The following is a 24,394-nucleotide window of genomic DNA, read 5'->3' as shown; positions in this document are numbered from 1 at the left end:
TGTCCCAAAATTAATTCCAAAGTCCACAAGTTCTAGTAGGTCAAAATGAAATTTTTTAAAGGTATTTTACTTTCATATTATAATGTTCTTAGAATTTTTTAGAAGAGCTTATCATCAAAAATAATAGCGTCATTCGAACCAATTCCAAGCAAATGTACATAAATTAACACTAATCTGAAGAAACAGATACGCACATTATCTATTACTCTGCTTCTTTATCGAACATCCTTTTCCTCTATGAGATAACAGTCCGAGTAAAATAACGCGATAATGAAGTTAGAGAAAGGAGAAAAAGTTATCGCGCATAATTTTTTATTCACACAAAATAGACCAAAAGAATAATCTTGTATAAAATTTATTTATTAAAAGTAGAAAATATTTGTTGCATATATCTTAATTATGGCTAGCTAAATACATTGGTTGGACGCAATCAACTTCATCGATACCAATATCGTTTATCAAATTACTGATATCTCGTCATTTCCATGGCGGTTTAACTTTTTGTTGATCCCCTTTGTTAAACAGTTTTTGAGGGATTGGTATATATTCACTAGTGTCATGAGTCGCCTGAAATCAAACAGAAGTAATATTGAAATCACATTAAGATTAAAATAAGTTTGACGAGAAATTTACATCTGATACAGGCTGCCATGTAATACTGTCTTCGTCCTTTATGCTTGACTCCTGTTTTAAATAATGTTTTCGTGGAACTTCTCTGCAAACTATAGGCGGACTTGAAATATTTTCTCTGATCTTTGAAAATTCTTCCTTTGATTGCTGTAATTCGGCGATCTATAAAATATTTATTCAAAGAAATTTTTACATAACCATCAAGTAAAGCTAACCTAACCATTAAATATTTATAAAAATAAATTACCATTTTTATATATTTTCTGAGATCATCTTTCGATTCTTTTCTACTAGTTAAGGGAGTATCATCGATTGGCGTCATGCTACTCATACTTCCATTATAATCGTGAAAATTTTTTACATCGGACATCTGCGTTGTCAATCTTATTGGTTCTTGAGAGAGTTTTGTACAACAATTTGGCATTGATTCAGACTTTTTTGGACCTTTATACTCGAACAATCGTTCAGCGTGAATTTTTTGTAGCGGTGTTAAATTTTCCATGTTACCGCCTATAAAATATCAAAGGTTATATACACCACAAAGAGCAATTAGAAAGTAGTAATTTTACCTGATATAATTTGTAAAGCCTTCTGCCATTGCTTTTGCATCACAGAATGAAGCTGCTCTGCAAGTTGAGACTTAGTGGCACGTTGACAATTCAATTGTGTTTCTAACATACTTGATTTCTGTAAAGCTTCAGCTAACTGAAGCTCACATAATCGTTTCTCTTCTTTATGTTTCTCCTCTAATAAATTGATTTCTAATTGATGCCTGAATACATTTCTCATATACATATTTGCCTTAAGTTGATAAAATAATATTTTAAAAGAATCTCAACATACTTATCTATGATATCTTTAATTTTCCTAGCTGCACATTCAGCAATAACTTGCTGTCTAGTTTTTAATTCCTCAAGAAATTCTGATTCAGCTGTATCAAGTTGGGTTTGGAATTCCTGTAGCTTTACTTTTACTACTTCATCAACTTGCTTCTGATAGATTTCTTGTAATTCTGACCTAAGTTTTTCTTGTTCTACCTCAAGCGTTTTCGCTTCATCCTTAGCTAATTTCTGGAATCAAGAATATCACTAACAAATCAATATTCGACATTTAAAGACAATTCTAATCAATGTATTACCTCTGCCTTCTTAGCATCATCAAGCAATGAAAGCAGTGAAATATTTTTTTGTTCTAGAATGGCATTTCGATTATTTTCTTCTTTTAACTTCAACTGTAAATTTTCTTTTTCTTGTCTGAGAACCATTAGTTCAGCTTCACAAGTATCCAAAGCTTTATGGATAACATCCATTTCATTTCTAACTTCTCCACCCTTTAATCTCTCTTTACCTAACTCTTGCTGAAGATTCTTTAATACTTCTTCAGTCTGTTGACTTCTATCTGATAATTTATTATATTCTACTTTTAGCTGTTCATATCTGTTTTCTGCTTCTTGCACAAATGATTTGTATGTCTCTAATTCATCAGCATGACTCTTTAATAAATCTACCCTTTCTTTCATTGCTGTGTCATTCTTTTCTTTGTAACCTGCAGCTAAATCTAGAGCCTTTGACAATTCACCTTCAGAACGTTTAATTTGTGATTGAAATTCTGAAACTTCTAACTGATGTTTCTCTGTCACATGCTTAAGATTTGTTTGCAAAGCATTGTATTCACTTTCTAACACATAAACGCGCTGTTTTAATTTAGACCAGGCATTGTGAAATTGGGCTATCAATTCATTCTTTTCATTATCTACTCTAAGTGCTACAGCAACCTTCTCCTGCTGTTCTAACAATCGTTTCTGAAGCTCTTGAATTAAGTGTTCACAATGCTATAAAGTATCATAAATATTCATACTGTTGACTGTATCATTTTATTTAAAAAAATAATATCGGAACTAACGCGTTAGCCTAAATACATACCTCCCGACGAAATTTTTCTTCTTCTAATTTAATTCTACGAATTTCTTCTTGTGACTTAGTACCATTATTGTCCCAGAAATCAGATAATGATAAAAGTCGTTGGGATTTCCTACCACAAAAAAAAAAAATGAAATTGTTATGTCGCTAATTTTAAACACTTGACAATTTGATGGAAATACCTTGGGAAAAATTCTGTATTTGTTGAAGCATGGCAAATACTTTTAACAAATGGACCATCACTTGATTCTTTCATATGTCTTACATTCCCATTCTGTTCAGAAGTTTGATATGTTTGTGGTAAATGTTGTAAATTAAATTCTGTACTTGTTGTTGCAGTTGCAGTGTTACATTTTGTTAATTCATTATGTAATGAGGCATCTGATGTTGTAGCCTGTTCAGTAACTATTTCTTGCTTTTTCCCAGGAGTTGCTTTTGTAACTGACTTACTAACACTACTTATGTTCTTTAAGTCTCTCGTATTTTCTATTTCTCCAGTCTTTGAAAACGATTTCTGGGTATTCTGTTCCCATGGTTTGAATGCTGAGATCATTTTATCAGTCTCATTCGATTGGAATGAATTATCACATGGTAAGGATATATCAGGAAAAGCTTCAGAATATTTTTTTTGAGGTAAACTTGACAGAAAGTCATGATACTGACTTGAATCTCTTGACTCAAATTCCAACTTCCTACTAATAGGATGTCTACTAATGCTATTAAAATTACTGCATCTAGAATTATCGTCATTTTGATTAGACGATAATACACCGTTTTGTTCCTTAACACCTTTATGCATTGATACCCTATTGATTCTTTTCAATAACTCTAATTCAGTAGCTTCCATTTCTTGAAGCAGTTCATCAACTTCGAAGAGTTCCATTTCTTGTATACTACTTTTAGAATATGACGAATGTGGCTGTTCCGTTGCGCTGAACAAAGTTGAGGTAGATGGCATTGAATGCAATTGATTAGAAGGTTTAACGTACATATTATTTGTACTTGTACAATTGTCTGAATAAGAATACGGTTCCCTTCTGGAAAAAGTAACATGCGGGAAACCCACATTGCAAGCAGCAGAAGATACCACCACAGAGGATTGGGACATTACAGGCTCATGCTTACTCTTACTGTGCTCGTTAGTGTTAGTCGCGTTAGTACCAATAGCCATAGAAAAATGACCCTCTGACTTCACATCATTCTGATGGAAATTAATATGATTTGATAATGAATTAGGAGTTGTTGGAACAGATAAGGATTGACAGGGTTTTACAGGTGTATTCTGTAAACTAGAACTCTGGCCTACAGAGAACCTAGTTCTAGGTAATGTCTGCCTGAGCTTGGCACCCAAAGTGTTTTGAATTTTCGAATCCAACGAATTGTTTAGCAAAGTAGCGTCTAAACTATTATCTTTGGATTCAATAGCAGAGATTCTGTTTTCCAATGACTGCATATGCTCCACAAGTTCTGATATCACTCCAGATCTTTTACTATAGTCTGTGTTCAGTTGATCAGAGCTAACGTCAGACTCTGAAGATGACGGTACGAGGAAGAGGTCAGGCGGAATTAGGAGCAAAACATCTGTATCATCAGAATCGCTCATTATCCATTTATGTTTCCCTTCATCAAAGCAAGTTAAATCCAATACTGCATTCACCAAATGTACACCAAAATATTTACACCATATTTACACAGCCCCTCCAAAAAGTGAGTCATGTAAACAAAATTTTACTCACTGTTTTTATCATTTAAAATTACTAGACTGAATATAAGCCTTAAAAATATAAACACTTTATGAATACTCCTGAACAGCAGTTTATCATGTTCCCTTCTCCACTTATAAATTACATTATAACAAACAGAATTTAAAAAACTTCTGAACTAACCAAACAAACAAACGTACATACTTTAAAGGGTTGCATCGCTACCATACCTAACGAAAAAGAGAAATGCGTGGAGGTGCCACCAGGTGGCACCATCATGAACATTAACGGTCCTTTGATTTGAGGACATTTTGTTTCGCGCGTTTAAAGAACAAAGACGTTAATGTATTAAAAAATATTTAAAGGTAATAATTAAAGATAATATTTCAAAGAATTAAGTGAAAGTGTAGTTTTTCTTGTACATTGTGACTCGGGTTTCGATAAATTCATAAGTGTCGAGTGAGTGCTTCAAGATAAAGAAATAAAAATAATGAAATAAAAATATGAAAGGTAAGGCGCCAAAAACCGTTAAAGTATTGAAACATATTCCAGACTCTGTATTATATCCATGATAACTACATCAATTTCATTCACGTTCTAGAACAATGTATCCATCGATGCGGAATATTCGTCGTAAAATTTCAACAAGTTATCATCGATGCCATCTCTTTTTGCAGTTTACGTGTTATAATCCTCCGAATGTACGCAGCGAGGTATACAAGGTACGTTGTACACTTCTCGAGTCTATGTCGATGCATGGTATTCGAATTCAAAGCTGCTTCGAATATTTCTGCGATTAAATATCTCGTTTCACGGTGCAATGCGATTCATATCGAGCCAACTGAAACGTTTCATCGTAGAAGGGTGAGACAGCGTTTATTAACCTTACTTGCAAACAAAGTGAAGTAATAATAAAACCTTCCTCTTCGTACTTTTCTTACGGAACAGCGGAAGTTGGAAATTCGAGAAACAAAACGATGCTGATTGATTTATATGAATGTAGTTCGGATCAAGTTTGTTATTGAAGAGGCTATATAAAACTTTTTATTGGGTGATGGGACACGTAATCTCTTTTTATTGAAATAATCAGAGCTGAACGAATGCTGCCATTTTGTCATTATCAATGTAACATGTATGACACTGTGTTTTACAAAATTGAAAATGCGCCATTGTAAATTGCAGGATTTTAAAGTATGAAGAATAAGGAAATTAATTTTAAATTTAATTTTAAATTAAATTTAGAAATTATATATGAGAATTTAATAAATTGATTGATTTTGAAATTTAGAAATTAAGAAATTTGAGAATTTAATAATTTAGAGATTTGGAGATTTGTCAAGTTGGAAAATTAGAAATTTAGAAATTTGATAATTGTGAATTTTGAGGGTTGAAAATTTGGAGAATTAAAAATTTAGAATTTAAGAATTTTGAGAATGTAATAATTTAGAGGTTTGGAAACTTAGAAATTTGGAGGTTTGTCAAGTTGGAAAATTAGAAATTTAGAAATTTGATAATTGTGAATTTTGAGGGTTGAAAATTTGGAGAACTAAAGATTTAGAAATTAAGAAATTTGAGAATTTAATAATTTAGAGGTTTGGAAATTTAGAAATTTGGAGATTTGTTAAGTTGGAAAATTAGAAATTTAGATGTTTGAAGATTGGGAACTTGGAGAGTTGGAAATTTAGTAATTTGGGAATTTGTAAAGTTGGAAATTTAGATATTTAGAAATTTGAAAATTGGGAATTTGAAGAGTTGGATATTTAATAATTTGGGAATTTGGAAATCTGGAAATTTAGAAATTTAGAAATTTAGAAGTTTACTACTTTGAAATATTGAAAATCCAAAAATTAAAAAATCAAAAAATCCATAAATAAAAAATTCTGAATATTTCATTAATAATTTTGGTACTTCCCAAATCTTAAAATATGAAAATTTACAAATTGTGATTTATTTCATCCAAAAGCCTACAATTCAAAATATAATTACAGCAAATGTGGCCTTTCAATTTTTTCCTCTCATTATGCCTACTATATAATCCCCTGCTAATAAAAACATCCAACCCCGTATAACACACGCCAAATGTAGTTTGCATATGCATATCTACACAGTACAAACAGTTTCACGTTCTCTTCCGCTCCGCTGACATCATTCTTAGTCGTCTGTTAGCGAATCGAACGCGAATAACCGGCAAGTCTTTTCAAGAAGAACGACATGCGGGTCGATCTACTCTGATCAGCTTGCCGAACTTTTGCTACACGTTAACATTTCCAAGTTTCTGAAGTTATTCGTTCCGTCTATTGAATCATTGATTTGTCCGTATATCTGCGAGAAGGGCAACATAGAAACGGTTTCGCATCGAGTTTATAGCATAAATGCGTTTCGTGTGTCCAATAGAGTGTGGTCTATCTAAAACAATTGCTTTGATAAAAGGTTTCTAACAAAGATATTCATGTTATAAACATGATTCGTCAAATTGATTAAAATTTTTTTCGCTTTATTGCCTTTGAACAAGGGTTTATACTTTATTCTTCTCTTTCAAGAGTATTGTCAGTTTTTCTTTCTCTGAAGAGTTCATTATTATATTTTCTTTGAAGACTTATTGTTACCTTATTGTTGCCTAATGTATTGTTCAGGTAGGTTGAAATAAAAATTCTAAGTGACTTTCATTAATTTTAATTAAATGCAGTCGCATCAATATTCACGTTTGTTATTTTACACAGGAGTTAATACATTTCACAGAGTTTTACTCATTTTACCCACGAGTTGGCGCGTGAGAGGCTGATGTCCTTAGAAGAGCTACAATTCGTCAGAATAGAGCCTCACACGTATTTTCAGTGGTATTAATTCGAGCGGTCACAATTAGGCCAAAAACGACAGGCGTCTCGAGAGTGAGATAGTGCTACGTTCAGCAACTGTCATTGTCATTATTATTCTTATTCACCGAAATGTAACTGGAAGTGTTCACGGTGGGAGCTTCTTTTACTTTGGATCACGCGCCAACTAGTGGGTTGACATCTGTAATATTTAGTTTGTTTAACAAATGTTTTACTTACAAGGAAGCTTAACGACCTCTTCGTAGGTGACCAGATCCAGCTGGTCAAAGACTGCGTTGTGTTTCGCGAGATACTTATCCTTGCACTGCTTCTTCTTCCGGCCAAATATTGAGCAATTCACTGGAAACGCAAAAAACTAGTTAAGTATTTCAATAATCTGCGAGTCTAAGGACTAATCTGCAATCGTTCGTAGTCCTGTAAACAAACAATTCCTGATCCCTTTCAATTAAATCAATTCCATGTAGAGTTCTGACTTACGTTTCCTTATGACTGCAATATAGACAATTAGATTTATTTCAATCGACGCTGGTCTTTAAAGATTAATATCCGTAGTATAGGCTTTTCACCTTGAAAAATAACATCTACGATTTGAAACAGCTTTTGTTGCATTATTGTCGGCTAATATGTTATGAAATATAGGGGCAATGGTTCTCAAACTATGAGTTGAACAAACGACTTGTTTTACAGAAAGATTGCAGACTAAAAATCAACAGCTTTTTGTTATAATTCAGTTGAATAAATCGTTTTAATTATTACTGTAATGCTTCACGATTTCTCGAGATGATTCTCCTATGATCGAAGTTCAATCACGATTAGGACCATACAATATCCAGAATTTCGAGGGATATGGCGGACAAACAAATTGAAACGAATAAGGGTTGAAACGAGGAGCCGGGTGCGGCGAAATTTGACGAGGATCAGGAGGTTGAAGCACTTTTGATCCGCGTCAGTGTGCATCAGTCAGCAGACACTGTCCGTAGAGGACGAGTTCGAAAATACAATCGATAAGTTCGTTGGCCGATCTTCTTTTCGGGGATAACTACCACTCTGCTTTCTACGGGACGAGTAGTCTACCAGAAGTGACCCCCGGTGCCAGGAATCTTCCGAACGGACGATCAATAACTTGGTCCAAGAGAATATTGACAATGCCGTCGAAACTAGCTGATAACTAATAACTCGGGACTAACGGGATGTTGATGGGTTAGGGAAGAAATTGTTCTGTTTAATCGTTGTATTCACCTGTTTTGCTCTAAATTCTAGTTTAGCTCTAAGGTCATTTAGTTTGGGATCATTGTGATTTATCTTCTTTCTCAAATATATAGATTGATTACATAATTGTGGAAGTTGTTGAAATTTTATTCAAAGTTATGGCTTTGAACCCTAGGTAGATTCTGAGGTGGACCTGATTTGAAGGCTTAAGGCTGCTCAAATTAGCAAAGTCTTTGTCCTTTCAACTGCTCTTTAACTTTAAAGCTGTCGCACTAAATGCAATAAGATCAGCACCAGTTATCAGTAAATCACATGGTCGAATATTAATAAAATTACAATCCAAAAAGGAGGCCCAGCTACTTTAATCTTTAACTTGAACAAAGTTGGTTTGTAAGAACCTTCTGTCTCATAGTACAGTGTGTATTTATCTTCAAAGCTGTCACTCTGAATACAATGAGATCAGCACCAGTCATCAGTAAATCACATGGTCGAATATTAATAAAATTACAATTGAAGAAGGAAAGGTAGCAACGTTAAATCACAAAATGTCGCCACGTCCCGAAGCTTGTATCGCATTATGCACGCTACAAAATACGTTTTTAGCGGTATGATGGATCGCCTTGTAACTACGCGTAAAAGGTATTATCGAGAGCAGTGTTGGGCAAGGTTCTTGACACCATTGAAAGATAACCAGTAGTCGAATAGCCTGGAGTCTGACGGGCCGCCAACCGGATGAAACTTAGATCACTTTCCTGCCGTTCGCGAAGATAAACTCCCAGAGATAAACTCGAGGGTCTTGGAAAACCGCGGCAAGACCGATGGCTATGCTGTCTCCGCAGTGCATCGAGTCTCGATTCTCCGTTTCGCCCTCTTCCGATTCCCTCTCCTCTGCCTTTTGGCTCTTGCACCAACCCCGTGTCTTCTGTTCTGTTCTCAGACAGCATCCGTATCTCTTCAGATGCATCCACCCGGAGCATTTGCAGTATATCGTTCCGTTCTGCGTCAGCCATACCCAGCCGTGAAAACCCTTAAGGATTTCTTCTCGATTATTTCATATTTATTGGCATGCGGGTATCGAATTAAGTATTTAGATGCTGTGTCGGAATATTTGGCGTAGAATGGAAGTAGAATTTTCGGTATAGAAGGTGAGAATAGGTGAGTAGAATGGGTGAGTAGGGGTTGAATGCAGAGTAAGGTGGAACAGGGTGTAGGAAATTGTGGTAGAATGTAGGATAATGTATAATACTGTGGATATAATATTGTGGATATAATACTGTGGATATAATACTGTGGATATAATACCGTGGATATGTAGAATAGCATTTGGAAAATACATACTTGTTCAGTTTTAGGGATTCGGAAGTTTGGGCACTTGGAAATTTTGGGACATATTTAGGGATCTGAGAGTTATGCAGCTGAGAATTTGGGGACGCAGGTGTTTATGGAGTTTGGGTTACTTTAGGGACACATTGGTTCCTTTGTAATATTCTATTATTTACAATTTTTGCTTAATTCTGAAATGTACATCAGGGTTACTGGCAATTTATAGTTTGTTATGTCAAATATATGATACCGTTAAATTATGTAGTTTTTAGTCATATGTAAAGCACATACTGTCAAGTCACATACTGTTAAGGCACATACTGTTAAACCACATACTGTTAAGTCATGTACAAATCACATACTATTAAGTCACATACTGTTAAACCACATACTGTTAAGTTATATAAATATAAATCACATACTGTCAAGTCATATATAAGTCACATACTGTTAAGTGAATATAAATCACACGCTGTTAAGTCACACTGTTAAGTCACATACTATTAAGTCATATATAAATCACATACCGTCAAGTCCTATATAAGTCACATACTGTTAAGTCACACTGTTAAGTCAGACTTTTAAGTCACGCTGTTAAGTCACACTGTTAAATCAGACTTTTAAGTCACGCTGTTAAGTCAAGCTGTTAAGTCAGACTTTTAAGTCACGCTGTTAAGTCAAGCTGTTAAGTCAGACTTTTAAGTCACGCTGTTAAGTCAAGCTTTTATGTCAGACTTTTAAGTCACGCTGTTAAGTTAAGTTTTCAAGTCAAGCTGTTAAGTCACACTTTTAAATCACACTTTTAAGTCACGTTGTTAAGTCACACTTTTAAGTCATACTTTTAAGTCACGCTGTTAAGTCAAGCTTTTATATCAGACTTTTAAGTCACGCTGTTAAGTTAAGTTTTTAAGTCAAGCTGTTAAGTCAAACTTTTAAATCACACTTTTAAGTCACACTTTTAAGTCATACTTTTAAGTCATACTTTTAAGTCACACTGTTAAGTCACACTGTTAAGTCACACTGTTAAGTCACATTTTTATAATTCTAGCAATTTTATGTAGTTTAAAAACTTCTAATAGACGTTGCAACAGTATCACGGTCGTAGAACAGAAATCAAATGAAATTGGTCTTTAAATCGTTCTAATATCGCAAATAGAATCGAAGTCAATCGTTTCGGACGTTCTGTCGACAGTAAAATCGAAATGGGTCCTGTCGCAAAGTACGCTGTAACTTCGATCGATCCGTTTACCGCCTCCTTTTTGCCTCGGCTCTAGCGTTTCACCACATTCTTTTAAAATTTATTTCGTTTCGATGACGATTGGGGGATCCACGATTCCACGAAACTACCTTCTGACAATGGGACGCGGGTATACCGTTGGAAAATAAAGAATTAGGTTTACGATACGTTAGACACAATGAGATTCGATACAGTAGCGGCGGGAAAATGAAAAATACTGATTTATAGGATGATTTTGTTTTTCAACTTTAGTTCTAAAAATTTGAGTATAAAATACATTTAAAAGTACTTAATTTTCAATTCTAATAATTTATTATAATTTTACATTGCTCATTTAACACGTGATGACATAATGCATAGTAAACAAACTAACCGAACTAGATACATATGTGGCCATACAGTATGTAACAAAATAACGTTTGATAAACAGTTGACAATACGTGGATGTAACGTGTGGCGATATAACGAGAGTCTACTGTAAATGTTTTCAATACTATCGATTTTTGCCGTGGGCTCCACAAACACTAGCGCCAGTCCTGGTAATATTAAATGAATATTAATGGATAACTGAAAAGAAAGAGTTCAGGATTGTCCCACTTTGATTTTAACCACACTTTACGATACGGTCCATTATTGCAGTATAAAAACACAGATACCGTTTTATGTATTAACGATATACATTCTTTTATCTCCGAGGTTATCTGATAAAAACTATTCCTTCGATAATAATGGTATTACAAATATTCTTTACGGTTACTATCTCCATATTAGGCGGATGCATAAATGGAACGATTTTAAATATGAAATGATAACGAAAAGTATTTTGAAACAGGTAATATTACACCAGATTTAAAGCTTAAAGATGAATGTCATTGTTCAAATATTTCCTTAGTTTATTTTAGGTTTTTACAACTGCTTTATTAAAAATTAATGAAAGATTGAGATTTTTATTTGAAACTTTATTTCCACAAAATCGAATAATTACAGAATTCTTCATTACTCCAAGAAAAACTGACACTATTCATAACTATCTTCTTATCAATTTTTTTATCCAGAGCGATTTCCAACTCGGAATATTTCCAATTGTCTTATAGCTATATTGGCGACTACAGATGAAATCTGGGGACATTTTATACGTAGACTTCAGGAGGAACGATAGTGAGGTTCGTCGCGGCAGTAAACGTTAAGCATCGATTACGGTAATTGGCGGGTCGCGTTCGTTGCGGCTATCATGCAAACAGTAACCGCAGCCGCATAAGCGAGCAAATTCATAGCTGTATATACGTTAAATAATCCGTTTAACGATCGACGCGGCCTGCCTAGGGTTTATACGCGATATAAAACGATCTTGGTTTTATTAAACCACAACCGCGACACCGGTTGACCGGTTCTTCCTCTTTTTTTTCCGACTCTCGAACGTAACTTATTCCCGGCCTTAATTATTCCACGTTGTTAATGGCCCGGCAGCAAAAACGATCACGTTGTTACCAGTCAAGTATTCTGATGCATCAGTTACGAGGATTTAGGGGCTAACTTTGTAGAATAAAAAGAAAGCCTTTAAGACGGATGGTGGAGCAAGGGAGATGAATGACGACGGGTATGGATGGGAATTAAAATGAAAAGAGCTGTTAGTGATGTACCGATGTCAACCCACGAGTTGGCGCGTGAGAGGCTGATGTGTTTAGAAGAGCTACAATTGGTCAGAATAGAGCCTCACACGTATTTTCAGTGTTATTAATTCGAGCAGTCACAATTAGGCCAAAAACGACAGGCGTCTCGAGAGCGAGATAGTGCTACGTTCAGCAGTTGTTATTGTCATTATTATTCTTTTTCACCGAAATGTAACAGGAAGTGTTCACGGTGAGAGCTCCTTTTACTTTGAATCACGCGCCAACTCGTGGGTTGACATCCGTAATATTTAGTTTGTTTAACAAATGTTTTACTTACAAGGAAGCTTAACGACCTCTTCGTAGGTGACCAGTTCCAGCTGGTCAAAGACTGCGTTGTGTTTCGCGAGATACTTATCCTTGTACTGCTTCTTCTTCCGGCCAAATATTGAGCAATTCACTGGAAACGCAAAAAAACTAGTTAAGTATTTCAATAATCTGCAAGTCTAAGGACTAATCTGCAATCGTTCGTAGTCCTGTAAACAAACAATTCCTGATCCCTTTCAATTAAATCAATTCCCTGTAAAGTTCTGACTTACCTTTCCTTATGGCTGCAATATAGACAATTAGATTTATTTTAATCGACGCTGGTCTTGAAAGATTAATATCCGTAGTATGGGCTTTTCGCCTTGAAAAATAATATCTGCGATTTGAAACAACTTTTGTTGCATTATTGTTGGCTAATGTGGTATGAAATACTGGGCCAGTGGTTCTCAAACTATGAGTAAGAGTGAAATTTTTGAAGGTTATGATGTTTGACGCTTTGGAATACTCAGAATTTGGGACTTTTGGAATTTTGAATTTTTCAATCGTTCAATTTTAGAATGAAAAATTTTAATTAAACGCCCTAACTCGTGGGTTAGTTTTGTATATTTTCTGAAAGGATCAATGTTGAATGTGAATCGAATATGTTGAAACTTAATTGAAAATTAAGTCCTTAACATTAAGATATACCTAAAATTGTTTAATCTTTGTTAGCACTATAATAACTTGCAAACAAATAAATTATGGAAAGTATGAAGTACAAGCAAATAAAGTAAAATGTAAAAAATGTAAAGAATATAAAAGTACTGTCGTTAGTTTGAAACAAAGCACAGACAAAAAAGGATAAAAATGATCAGACAAGTTAAACATTTTAGAGTTCCTTTTCTAACAGAAACCTGTTTAATCAAAACTAATACTTCAGGAATTGCGTTCTTTTATAGACTCATACATTTTAAGCTTCATTTTCTTAGTCTTCCCTTTGTCTCGATAACTAAAATAAACTGGAAAAAAGGACTTTGATGAAAGAAGATAGGACCAAACTTGAAACATTGTTAAAAGTTACCTGTTGAATGAGAAAGAAAAAGAGAAGGTAGAAAAACGTGAGACGACGAACTTGGAATCGTTTTCAACCTTCGATATTTTGTATTCCTTACGATGTCGTTGAACGTTATTGCAAAAAACCTTTAACATAATTTAAATGAAGATTTCATGATCAAAAAATTTGATATGCTATTTAGAAGTTATGAAAATATCAAAGTTTTAGTTTCTTTAAAAAGAAGTTTAGATTTTTCGAATTTGTCAATGTTTCGTTTTTCGAATTATTTTGACTTTAAATTTTGGAGTTTTTCAAATTTTCAAGTTTTTAACTTTTCAGTACAACAATTTTGTATTTCTCCATGTTTTAATTTTTCATTTTCTACTCATTTAATTTTTCAATTTTTTATTTTTCCAGGTTTCATTTTTTCAATTCTTCAATTCTTCAATTCTTCAATTCTTCAATTCTTCAATTCTTCAATTCTTCAATTTTTTCAATTCTTCAATCCTTTCATTTTTTCAATTCTGCAATTCTTCCATTTTTTCACTTTTTACAATTCTTCAATTCTTCCATTTTTTCACATTTTACAATTCTTCAATTCTTCCATTTTTTCACTTTTTATAATTCTTCAATTCTTCAATTCTTCCATTTTTTTTTCAATTCTTCAATTCTTCAATTTTTTTCAGTTTTTACAATTTTTCAATTTTATCAGAAAGAACCACCTCAACAAGTTTTATAACTTAAAAACATTCAACTTTATGTTAAAGCTGCTACAGTGCAGTGAGCGAGCAATAACATTTAAAAAAATATACGGCATAAAAATGGGGAAACAGGTGCCGACAGTAAGTAACGTTTGTTAAGCGTGAAAAAACCATTTTGTGGTTACCGAGCCGCGTCGAAGTAAGATCGATCGTTCTTAAGGTATCGCGATTCGGAAATTTAATTCATGTGGCTCGGGAACACGCGAAGCTTCATGGACGAATGGTACGTGAAACGAATTACGCGCAGCGAGTACATGACGCTGGCAAACAGAACTGAATTCCAATATTGCGCCGGGGAGTGGGCTATATAGTAGGAGAAAATCGCGTGGGATTCAACGGCAAACCGAACGTACCATCGGGTTTCGCGACGATGCACAGGAATTTCTGCGGCACGACAAACGTGGCTTTATTCGGGAATTTTTTCGCCGAATGTATCGAGATCTTGTCGTCTTCACAAAGCTTTAGACACGCGTCGGATATGGGCTTACAATATATTCACACAATCCAACGTTATCCCCGTACAATGGAACAGTTGAGTTATGTCTACCAGTTTAGTAGCTATTAAAGCGGTTGAAATAGGGAGACTTCTCCTCGTTCGGATATTTAAGGTTCTTGGAAGATATATGGGGTGTTCTTTTTATGCAAAATAAAATAGTAACATTTCATTTTTTCATTTCTTTTATAAAATAGACGTTCTCAAAATATTCATTACAGAGTAAAAATATTTATTTATTTAAAATATTTATTACAAAATATTTATTTATAGAGTAATAGTTATTTATATAAAGTAATGTATATTTAATATTTATTATAGAGTTAAAATTATTTTTCGTTTGTCATAAACGAAAATATATTCAATTTATCCAAATTATTTATAGGGTCCAGGAAATTTATATTTGTCACTCTTATTTATATTTATTATTTATGTTTATCATTTATATTTGCTATTTATATTTATTATGTGTGAGTATACTTACTGTGACTAGTCAGAATTATCGTGCATAATTATAAGTTCAGTATACTTAGGAAGCTAAATTAATTTAGCCGTAATGAAGTGATATTGGATATCGCATATTAGCTTCAAAGATGTAGATATGTAAATAATTTAAGTTAGTAGATTGCAAACTAGATGAAATTAATATTCGTGCAACATCACGTAATTTACTGGCGTAATTTCAATTTTGTGCCAACAGTGTGTGTCCTTTATTTATGTTTATCTCGCAGCAGATTATAATCGAAGAGCATTATAAATAAGTAGTTTCAATACTGCAAGAGGCAGAGACAAATAATTGCATTAATATATTGAGTTAAATCAAATTATTTATGCTAATTGCTTCAAAATAGACTTAGGGTATAAATGTAGAAGGTATACACTTGAAGGTATAAATTGTATATAGTAAACTCTTGTTATATTGCCATAAACAGAGCTACCTGGAGAATTTTAAAAATATAAAGTTAAAATTAATTTAAAAGTTCTCATTTAACATTGCACTGATTTCTGTAAATTTCAATACATATCATGTTTTACAATACATAATAAAATAGCTTGTGTATGGAAATCTTGGTAAAAGTGGCAATATAACGAGAGTTGCAGTATTTTTCAGTGGAACTAAAGCTTAAATTATTAAGAAGTTATTAAACTGATTCATATGACACAATTTCTATAAAGTAGAAATTCTTGATAAAAGTGGCAATATAACGAGAGTTGCAGTATTTTTCAGTGAACCTAAAGCTTAAATTATTAAGAAGTTAAGTTGATTCACATGACACAATTTCTGTAAAGTAGAAATTCTTGATAAAAGTGGCAATATAACGAGAGTTGCAGTATTTTTCAGTGAACCTAAAGCTTAAATTATTAAGAAGTTAAGTTGATTCACATGACACAATTTCTGTAAAGTAGAAATTCTTGATAAAAGTGGCAATATAACGAGAGTTGCAGTATTTTTCAGTGGAACTAAAGTTTAAATTATTAAGAAGTATAAATTAATTCACATAAAAAAATTTCTATGAAATTTGATCAATTTTTATAAATTTACATTATGCAACTATACATAACCTCCACATTTCTGTTACACAGACGATAAATCAGTATAAAATTATCATAAGTACATTATTATTATATTCATTCATTTCCCGTTCGCAGGCATTTATATTAATATATTCCCAGCTCGAAACTAACAAAACATTTTCAACAATTCCATTGTACTTCTTCCTTTATTCACATTTCCATACAATTTAAATGAACTTCCCGTCAGATTCATGGTGTCGCATTGAAGAATTTGGTTTTCAAATACATCTCCAAAGAAAAAACGTATGCAAGAAGATACAACTGGCCATTGGCCATGGTCGTCGCCATGTCTAGTGCGCGCATTTAACAGACGAACTCTTGAAAACGTTTACGAATGCTTTTCCGAGGAGTATCACGGATCCATTTTGTTGACAAAACATCACACTTAGGGACTGGTAAGCAACTACTGCGAGGAAAAACTTTTGCTACATGTAAATGCAACGTTTTCGTTGTTACGACCATTTCTCTCTCATCCTCAACAAAATGGATGTTGTGTACCGGTGAACTACATTGCAACTAAAATGCTCTCGGTGGGCTGCAACGTAATTGCAGCTGCATACACTTTTACTGAACGAGTTTACTGATACTATGTTGTAAAATCCAATTTACTTGCACGTATTTTATTTAAATTATTGATGACTTTTTTATCAGGATGCTGTCGAGATTATTTGCAAAAACTTGACAACATTCATTCTTTTTTTCTTTTACTGAATTTTTATTAGGTAACGCTATTGAGGTTATGTAAGGTAAGTGAAATATTTTCTTGTTAATTTTACTATTGAATTTATATTGTATAACATTGTTGTTGGGGTCATTTGTAAAGGCTGCTGTTGACAAAATTAATTTTTAAAATTATTTTACTGAATTTTCATTGGGCAACGTTATAGTTGAGATTAGGTAAGGTATATATGTGAAATATTTTTTTGCCAATTTTTCTATTGAATTTATATTGTATAACATTGTTGTTGAGGTTATTTGTAAAGACTCCCGTTGACAAAATTAATTTTATAAATTATTTTACTGAATTTTTATTGGGTAACGTTGAAGTTGAGGTTATGTAAGGTATATATGTTAAATATTTTTTTGTGAATTTTTCTATCGAATTTATATTGTATAACATTGTTGTTGGGGTCATTTGTAAAGGCTTCTGTTGATAAAATTAATTTTATAGATTATTTTACTAAATTTTTATTGGACAACGTTGTAGTTGAGGTTATGTAAGGTATATATGTTAAATATTTTTTTGTGAATTCTTCTATTGAGCTTATATTGTATAACATTGTTTTTAAGGTTGTTTTTAAAGGCTTCTGTTGACAAAATTAATTTTATAAATTATTTATTACGTGTCTCAAAAAAGCAGACTATATAATTATAATTTTTCAATAAACCTTTCTGAACTAAAACCGTATCCAATTACCGAAATCAGAGATCTCCCCATTAAAACCACCGGAAACGAACAGTTAAAGAAATTGATTTTAAAAAGTCAATAACCCAGGAAAGGAGTGAATTTATCTGCAAAGTAGTCAGCAGAAATGTATAGAACCGAGAGTCGTTTATTTTCATTGAACAAAAATCCGACTAAAATTTCATTTCATATCCATCAATCTGGTGTTATCATTGCTTTTCAAAGTATTCAAGCATATCCCATCAGGTTTCGATACTGTTCTCGATAAGCTTAATCCTGCCACTACCCTTTACGTTATCCGCACGTACAAACAGCGGTGCGATCGAATATTCTAACGACGACAGAATCGTTATTCATCCGCTGGATTGTTTATGCTTAAAATGCAACCTGCTACCGTCGCTTTTATACGCTGTATTTAAGCTTTAAAGTCAGCAGACCAACATGGAAACGATCCACTCGAAATATCGATTAACAGAGCACCTGTTTCGATCATCAAATACTATACCACTTTCTGTACATTTAATACTCGAAACTGTTTTCTATTTTTTAATATACGTATAATCTATTTCTCCATGATTAACTAATAACCAATTCTCATTACGTTGTTATTTATATTTTCAGTTAACATAATATATTTTCAGTTTTTATAAAATTAAAATTGTAAAGGAATTTATAAAATTAAATCATAATAAAATTGACACTAGGTATTTTCTCAAAATTTAATTTTAGAATGATAGGAGAACTTATGCAACTCATTTAAAATCCTCTTCATCCCCACACGAAGTGTCCATGTTTGATAAAGTTAATTAGCAGACCTATGCCCTAGGCAGCGTGCAGTCTTTTCCAGATAAACTTCCATGAACTAAAATAAAAAAGATGTCCACGTGAAAGTTTTTACTTTCTTATTCTCCGAAACGGACACCGTTCATTAGGGGTAAGTGAGTGCCGGAAAGTTACACACGAAAATTTTGAAAAAGCCGGGAACAAAGGAAGCAGATAATTAGAGCGAGGTTAGAGGGTATACATATAGCGGACGGTTAAGTGAGAACTTGCGAGAAAGTTGTTGCGGATATCCCTCTGGTGGCGAGCGAGGAATCGCCACAAAGTGACCGAAAGAGATAGTAGTTCCACTGGGCAACATCTGGCGACTGTAACACTTCTAAATTTAGTTTAGTTGATTGTTCACTGCGACTTTTGCTGTATGTGGTTGACTGTTGTGCTGTTGTCATCTGTGTTGGTACAATCTGAGGTTTATAATTTAATCATTGGGCATTTTGACGATTCATCGCTTTTCATGCGATACTCAAAAGTATTTGAATGTTAGTTGGATTTTTGAGGGACGTGGGATTAGGAAGGGATTAGGAATTTTTCTGGGAACAGGAATTTTAATGGTTTTATGGATTTTATGGATTTTATGGATTTTATGGATTTTATGGATTTTATGGATTTTATGGATTTTATGGATTTTATGGATTTTATGGATTTTATGGATTTTATGGATTTTATGGATTTTATGGATTTTATGGATTTTATGGATTCTATGGATTTTATGGATTTTATGGATTTTATGGATTTTATGGATTTCATGGATTTCATGGATTTTATGAATAGTTTTGGTATCTTTGTAGCTTTGGAAGTTTGAGTCTTTGGATTTTAAATTTTAAACTAGAAAATTTATAGACTTTAAAAGTGCCTTTAGAAATATAAAATGGGCCTTGAACTTTCAAAATATTTGAATTTCTGTCCAATCCTAAAAATCTTTCGAAATTTTCAAAAGTGATTAAAAATAGCTTAGCAAAAATTGTTATATTCCCATAGAAATATGAGCACAGTAAAAAATACAAGATTATTCGAGTGTCGTGTCATTTGTATCTTTGTCAGGACTAGGTCAGCTTTTCATTTGTGCCTGTAACACGATGTCCTGGCTTTTTCCACATATTCGTTACGCCTGCTTTTTTATCAGCGCAAACTGGTTGAAAGCTGGAGCTAACTCTTTTATTCGGCAAACCTGCTGGGTAGATACAATCCACTTTTACAATGCTTTGAACGCTACTGGCTACGAAATCATGTTATCGTGTCAATTTTTGCATCGTTGAAAGGGAATCTACTCCCTTTTTTGGTACTCTGTTATAACGCAATGAATCAAACATGATTTACTAGTTTCAGGGTGATTTACTGTCCATAGAAATTATTTACTTTCTTCGACGTTCTTTTTAATCCTATTTTTCATTGCAAATTTAATTCTCGAAAAACCAGTAAAAACATGGGTGGTCAAATTACAAATTGAAACTGCAAAGGTTGCATTTTAATTTAGAGACAGAAAGTTTAGAACTTAAAAATTAATATAAACAAGATTATACTTACTAAAATTAGAAACACAATTATTTGTCAAAATATTATTTATTAACAAAGTGTAAACCTGTTTATAAACAAATGCTATAAATTAACAATTAATATAAACATAACATCTGACAATAACATTTGAACATTTGAACCACACTTCGAACTTTCACATAAATATTTTTATAAACAAAACTGAATTTTATAAAAAGCTGTAACAGACTATAATATCTGAGCTCAATTAAGGTAGCGATTAAATTGAATCAGACTTCGATTATTGAAGGTCTATCAGTGCTAGATCTCGCTTGACACGTTAGGAAAGTTGGATAGATTGTAAGGAAGCAAAATTGGATAAGTTATGTAAGCTAAGTTATTGGATGTAGAGCACGAAAATTAGAACGTTAAATTTTAATTAAGTAGATTAGAATATTATCTTTGGCGGAGGCACCTCTGGATGACAGGGTTAAGCTGGGTACACAGTGTTGAATTACCTGCTTTCCATATTATGACTAGATTAGAATGTTCGATGTAGGTGTTCCTGGTATCTTGAGAACTAAAAGACGCTTTAAAAAAATTATAGCAGGATGGAATTTCTCGTTATTGATTGGCTGGAAGAGTGTTCTACTTTGAGAAGTAGCGGAGAAATAACTCTAAAGAATTATTATAGAGGGACTTAAGATGATTTAGTGATTTGAGAATTTGGAAGAAAACATTCTTCAAGAACCTCAATGTCCTAATCAATCAATACAAACAATCACAATACAGTCTCTAATCACACCATACAAATAAATACCCACCATTAAATCAGTTAAATGAATACTTGATTCCTTGAGTTAAATCCCAAATCCACCTACAAATATTCCCATACAACAGCCTTGTATACAATTCCTATTCACATAAATCATTGATTTACATAATAGCAGTTCACCCGTGTAATTCATCGTCCCAAAAATTTCTCCGGCAAACTTACATCCCCTTTGGAAGCAGAAGCGCGTGCACGCTGTTAAAATGACGGCATGTCAACGCTTTGGAATAGGTTCCATCGCCTTTTTCCAGCACGCTCCATTAGGAGCTGTTCCTTTCGCAACGAGCGAGGGCATCGGATGCCCGAAGGAAGGAAGAGACGATTCGGGAACGCTGTGGCGGCGAACATCAGTCAGCATCGCTTGTCATCGTTTGAGCGATGAGGAATGCCACTCTCTCGGTTTACGCGTTCACATCCGAGAGATATTATGCGAAACGAAGCGAGGCATCTCTTAACTCTCTCCAGTCTGTGATCGTCTTCGTCTGGCCGGGTGTTTGCGCCGCTATAAATTCAAACTTCAACCCCGGCAGAAAGATAAGCGTGGAAACAGTGAACAGCGTGAAAAGAAGAGAGCTGGAGACGTTTGGGATGAGCGACGGAACTCGCTGAGTAATTTGCCGCATTAATAATAACCGGGAGCAGGATCTCTCTCGTAGACGCAGCACTTAATTCAGAAGAGGAGCAACACGAGTATACTTGTCGTTGCTAATTTCTTTTGGTGACACGCGCGCCCGATGCTTTCGATCAAGACGTTTTAAGTGTCACCTTTCAATTATTCTATTGTGGACCTTTCGGTTAGTAACGATATTACATGTAATGTCGACTTTATTATATTATATTGTACGTAATATCTGCTATAGAATATTATATTGCACATAGTATCAATTATTTAATACCACGTTTCATATAATATCAGATATATAATATTATATTGTACGAATTATCACAGTAATACAGTAATAATATAATACAATATTATATTATATGTAATATTACACTTGATTTAGTTGAAATTTCATAAACTTTACGTAGAAATAATGTTTGTTAGAACGATTTTTAATGATTCAACACTTTTATTATCGAAGTGTTTCTACTTTATCGGTCTGCGCAGCTTCGGTACTGCGCATGCGCCACCGACCTGCGTAGTCGGATGCGCACACGTCTCTAAACTGACCGAAGATCAGCTCTTGTGAGCTCCAAATACTTAGAATTCTTTCACCATTTCTTTCTTTTTACTTGTTAAGCTTAAAATTATTCTAATCCTAAATTCTTTACTGCAAAATTTCTAAATTAATTTGTGCTTCATAACCAAATAGTCTTTCCACATACTGTTACCTATTCTAATATTTCAAAAGAATTCTATCTCCTGCAAGTATTACAACAAAGTCATACAATCGTAATATAACAAAGTCATAAATTCATAATTCTGTAAATTTTATTCGAGGCAGTATATCACAACAGTAAAACAAAAACGTGCACGATTACAAGTATCTAAAATTGAAATCGATACTGAATAAGTAAAACGATACACGACAATATAACCGAAACCGTATTTTAAGATTTATTCCACGATGGTTTTAACTGGTTAATTGATTCCAACTGCAGCAAATACAGATACGTTCAACTAATTACTATATATCAGTTGCACCCCGTGTTTGCGTTTCAAATAACGAAAATTACAGCGCAGCTGTCACGACACCGACCGAATGAAATATTCTTTCCGCTGAACGTATCAATAGCAACGACCTTTTAAACACTGTAGTTTCCTATAGAAAATATTTATCTTTCACTCACCTAATGGAATACGCTAATTTGCCACGTTGCTAATAACTGCGCCTGTGATGGACAAGTAGGGCAGACAAGTGACATGGGTTAGCTCCTATAACCTTTTAGAAATCCAGAAATGTGTAAATTTGTAAATAAGTTTAGTTATTTAGAAATTTATAGATTTTGTTCAAGTGGAGTATTTAACAAAATTTGAGTGGATTTAAAAAATATAATTTTTGGGTTAACACTTGATAAAATAGAAAAATTTACAAATTCAGCAAACATGGAGATGTGGTTATATAAATTAGGGTTGTTATGTTGTTTACTAGACATATGTCAGTATAATATTTGCTAATGTTTTTTTTCTTTAGAAACGAAGTTATGAGGTAACGAAGTAAAAATCTCATGGTGTTCAAATATTAAAATTACTCATGAAGTTTAATTATGAGAATTACTGATGAGGTTAGATGAGGTTAGACAAGGTTAGAGAATTGGAAAATCTGTGAATACAGAGAAAGACGAGAATTGAAAACACTTAGAAGTAACCAAAGAAAAAATTGTCAAAACCTTGCATCTAGGTTATATTACGAGTGTCGTTTAAGAGGAATGACTAACGTCTTAAATATTTTACCTCGAGATAATTCGTCTGAGAATTGGAGATATTAATTCCGCGGACGATTCCGGCAGACTGCGTCACCGAGGGTAACCAAAAGTCGCTTGTATAATCTATGACGAATGACGCTGCAAAATAAAATCTCGCTGGTATTTTCGTATCCCTATCATCCCGGCCGTACACCCGCTTATTCGGCGTTCCATTATCCTCCCCGATGGCGGAAGGGTATATATTGTTGACCTGGATGCTACAATGTGATTCTGCAGCGACGTACCACGATCTTCTTTTTCTTCGTCTCCTTCTTCGCCTGTCCTCGTTCCCGCTGGTTCATATTCGAGAACCAGGGCGAAAAGAGGCAGAGATTCAGCTATTATTCCCGGGGAATCACTTTATTCCGATTATTTCCAATCTGCCGACGATAGGTGGCGTTTTATGCGACCGCACGAGCCAGCTGACTCGCTCGCTATAATGGCTGCCGGTTGATCGTTGCTCGACGAAGGGAAACGTAAGGGAACTTATATACGCCCCTGGTCCACAGGGCTATGGAATTATTGGAAGCGAAACTTTTTTAATACTAGCTTTCGGTGACGAATCACCGGCGAAATGGAAACTATTTACGCGGAAAAATCTTGGGGAAAAAGGGAATGGCGGGAACACTGAGCAATGAGGGAGATACTTTTTCCTTCGCTCTGTTTCTTATTGTTTGGAATCATTCTAGATGTCGTTGTTGGATTATTCTTATTATTTTGCTGCCTTGCTAAATTTTCTTTGTAGCTTTAAACCTGGGCATTTCTCTATATTTACAAATTTATT

The 24,394-nt window shown here is 33.8% G+C and overlaps 1 protein-coding gene and 1 long non-coding RNA gene across 2 annotated transcripts in view; one reads left to right on the top strand and one right to left on the bottom strand.

Annotated features, from left to right (window-relative positions):
• Positions 1-339: 339 nt before the first annotated feature.
• Cnb (centriole duplication and spindle assembly protein centrobin) lies at positions 340-4,469 on the bottom strand. Its single transcript, XM_003704836.3, has 8 exons — positions 2,732-4,469; positions 2,553-2,661; positions 1,769-2,461; positions 1,474-1,700; positions 1,200-1,402; positions 878-1,140; positions 634-792; positions 340-567 (listed from the first exon to the last, which is right to left on the bottom strand). Exons 1-8 carry the CDS (start codon positions 4,150-4,152, stop codon positions 478-480), a joined length of 3,165 nt encoding a protein of 1,054 aa, XP_003704884.2. The 5' UTR covers positions 4,153-4,469; the 3' UTR covers positions 340-477.
• Positions 4,470-4,496: 27 nt separating this feature from the next.
• LOC143265802 (uncharacterized) overlaps positions 4,497-24,394 on the top strand; it is a 192,579-nt gene continuing 172,681 nt past the window's right edge. Inside the window, exons 1-2 of the long non-coding RNA XR_013040506.1 lie at positions 4,497-4,762; positions 4,854-4,974. This is a non-coding gene — a long non-coding RNA (uncharacterized LOC143265802). The remainder of the gene's footprint in view (positions 4,763-4,853; positions 4,975-24,394) is intronic.

This window comes from Megachile rotundata, chromosome 14, assembly GCF_050947335.1.
Source record: "Megachile rotundata isolate GNS110a chromosome 14, iyMegRotu1, whole genome shotgun sequence".
Taxonomy (NCBI): Eukaryota; Metazoa; Arthropoda; class Insecta; order Hymenoptera; family Megachilidae; genus Megachile; species Megachile rotundata.
Note: the sequence above shows the minus strand (reverse complement) of the source record. Positions and strands in the feature narration are given on the sequence as shown.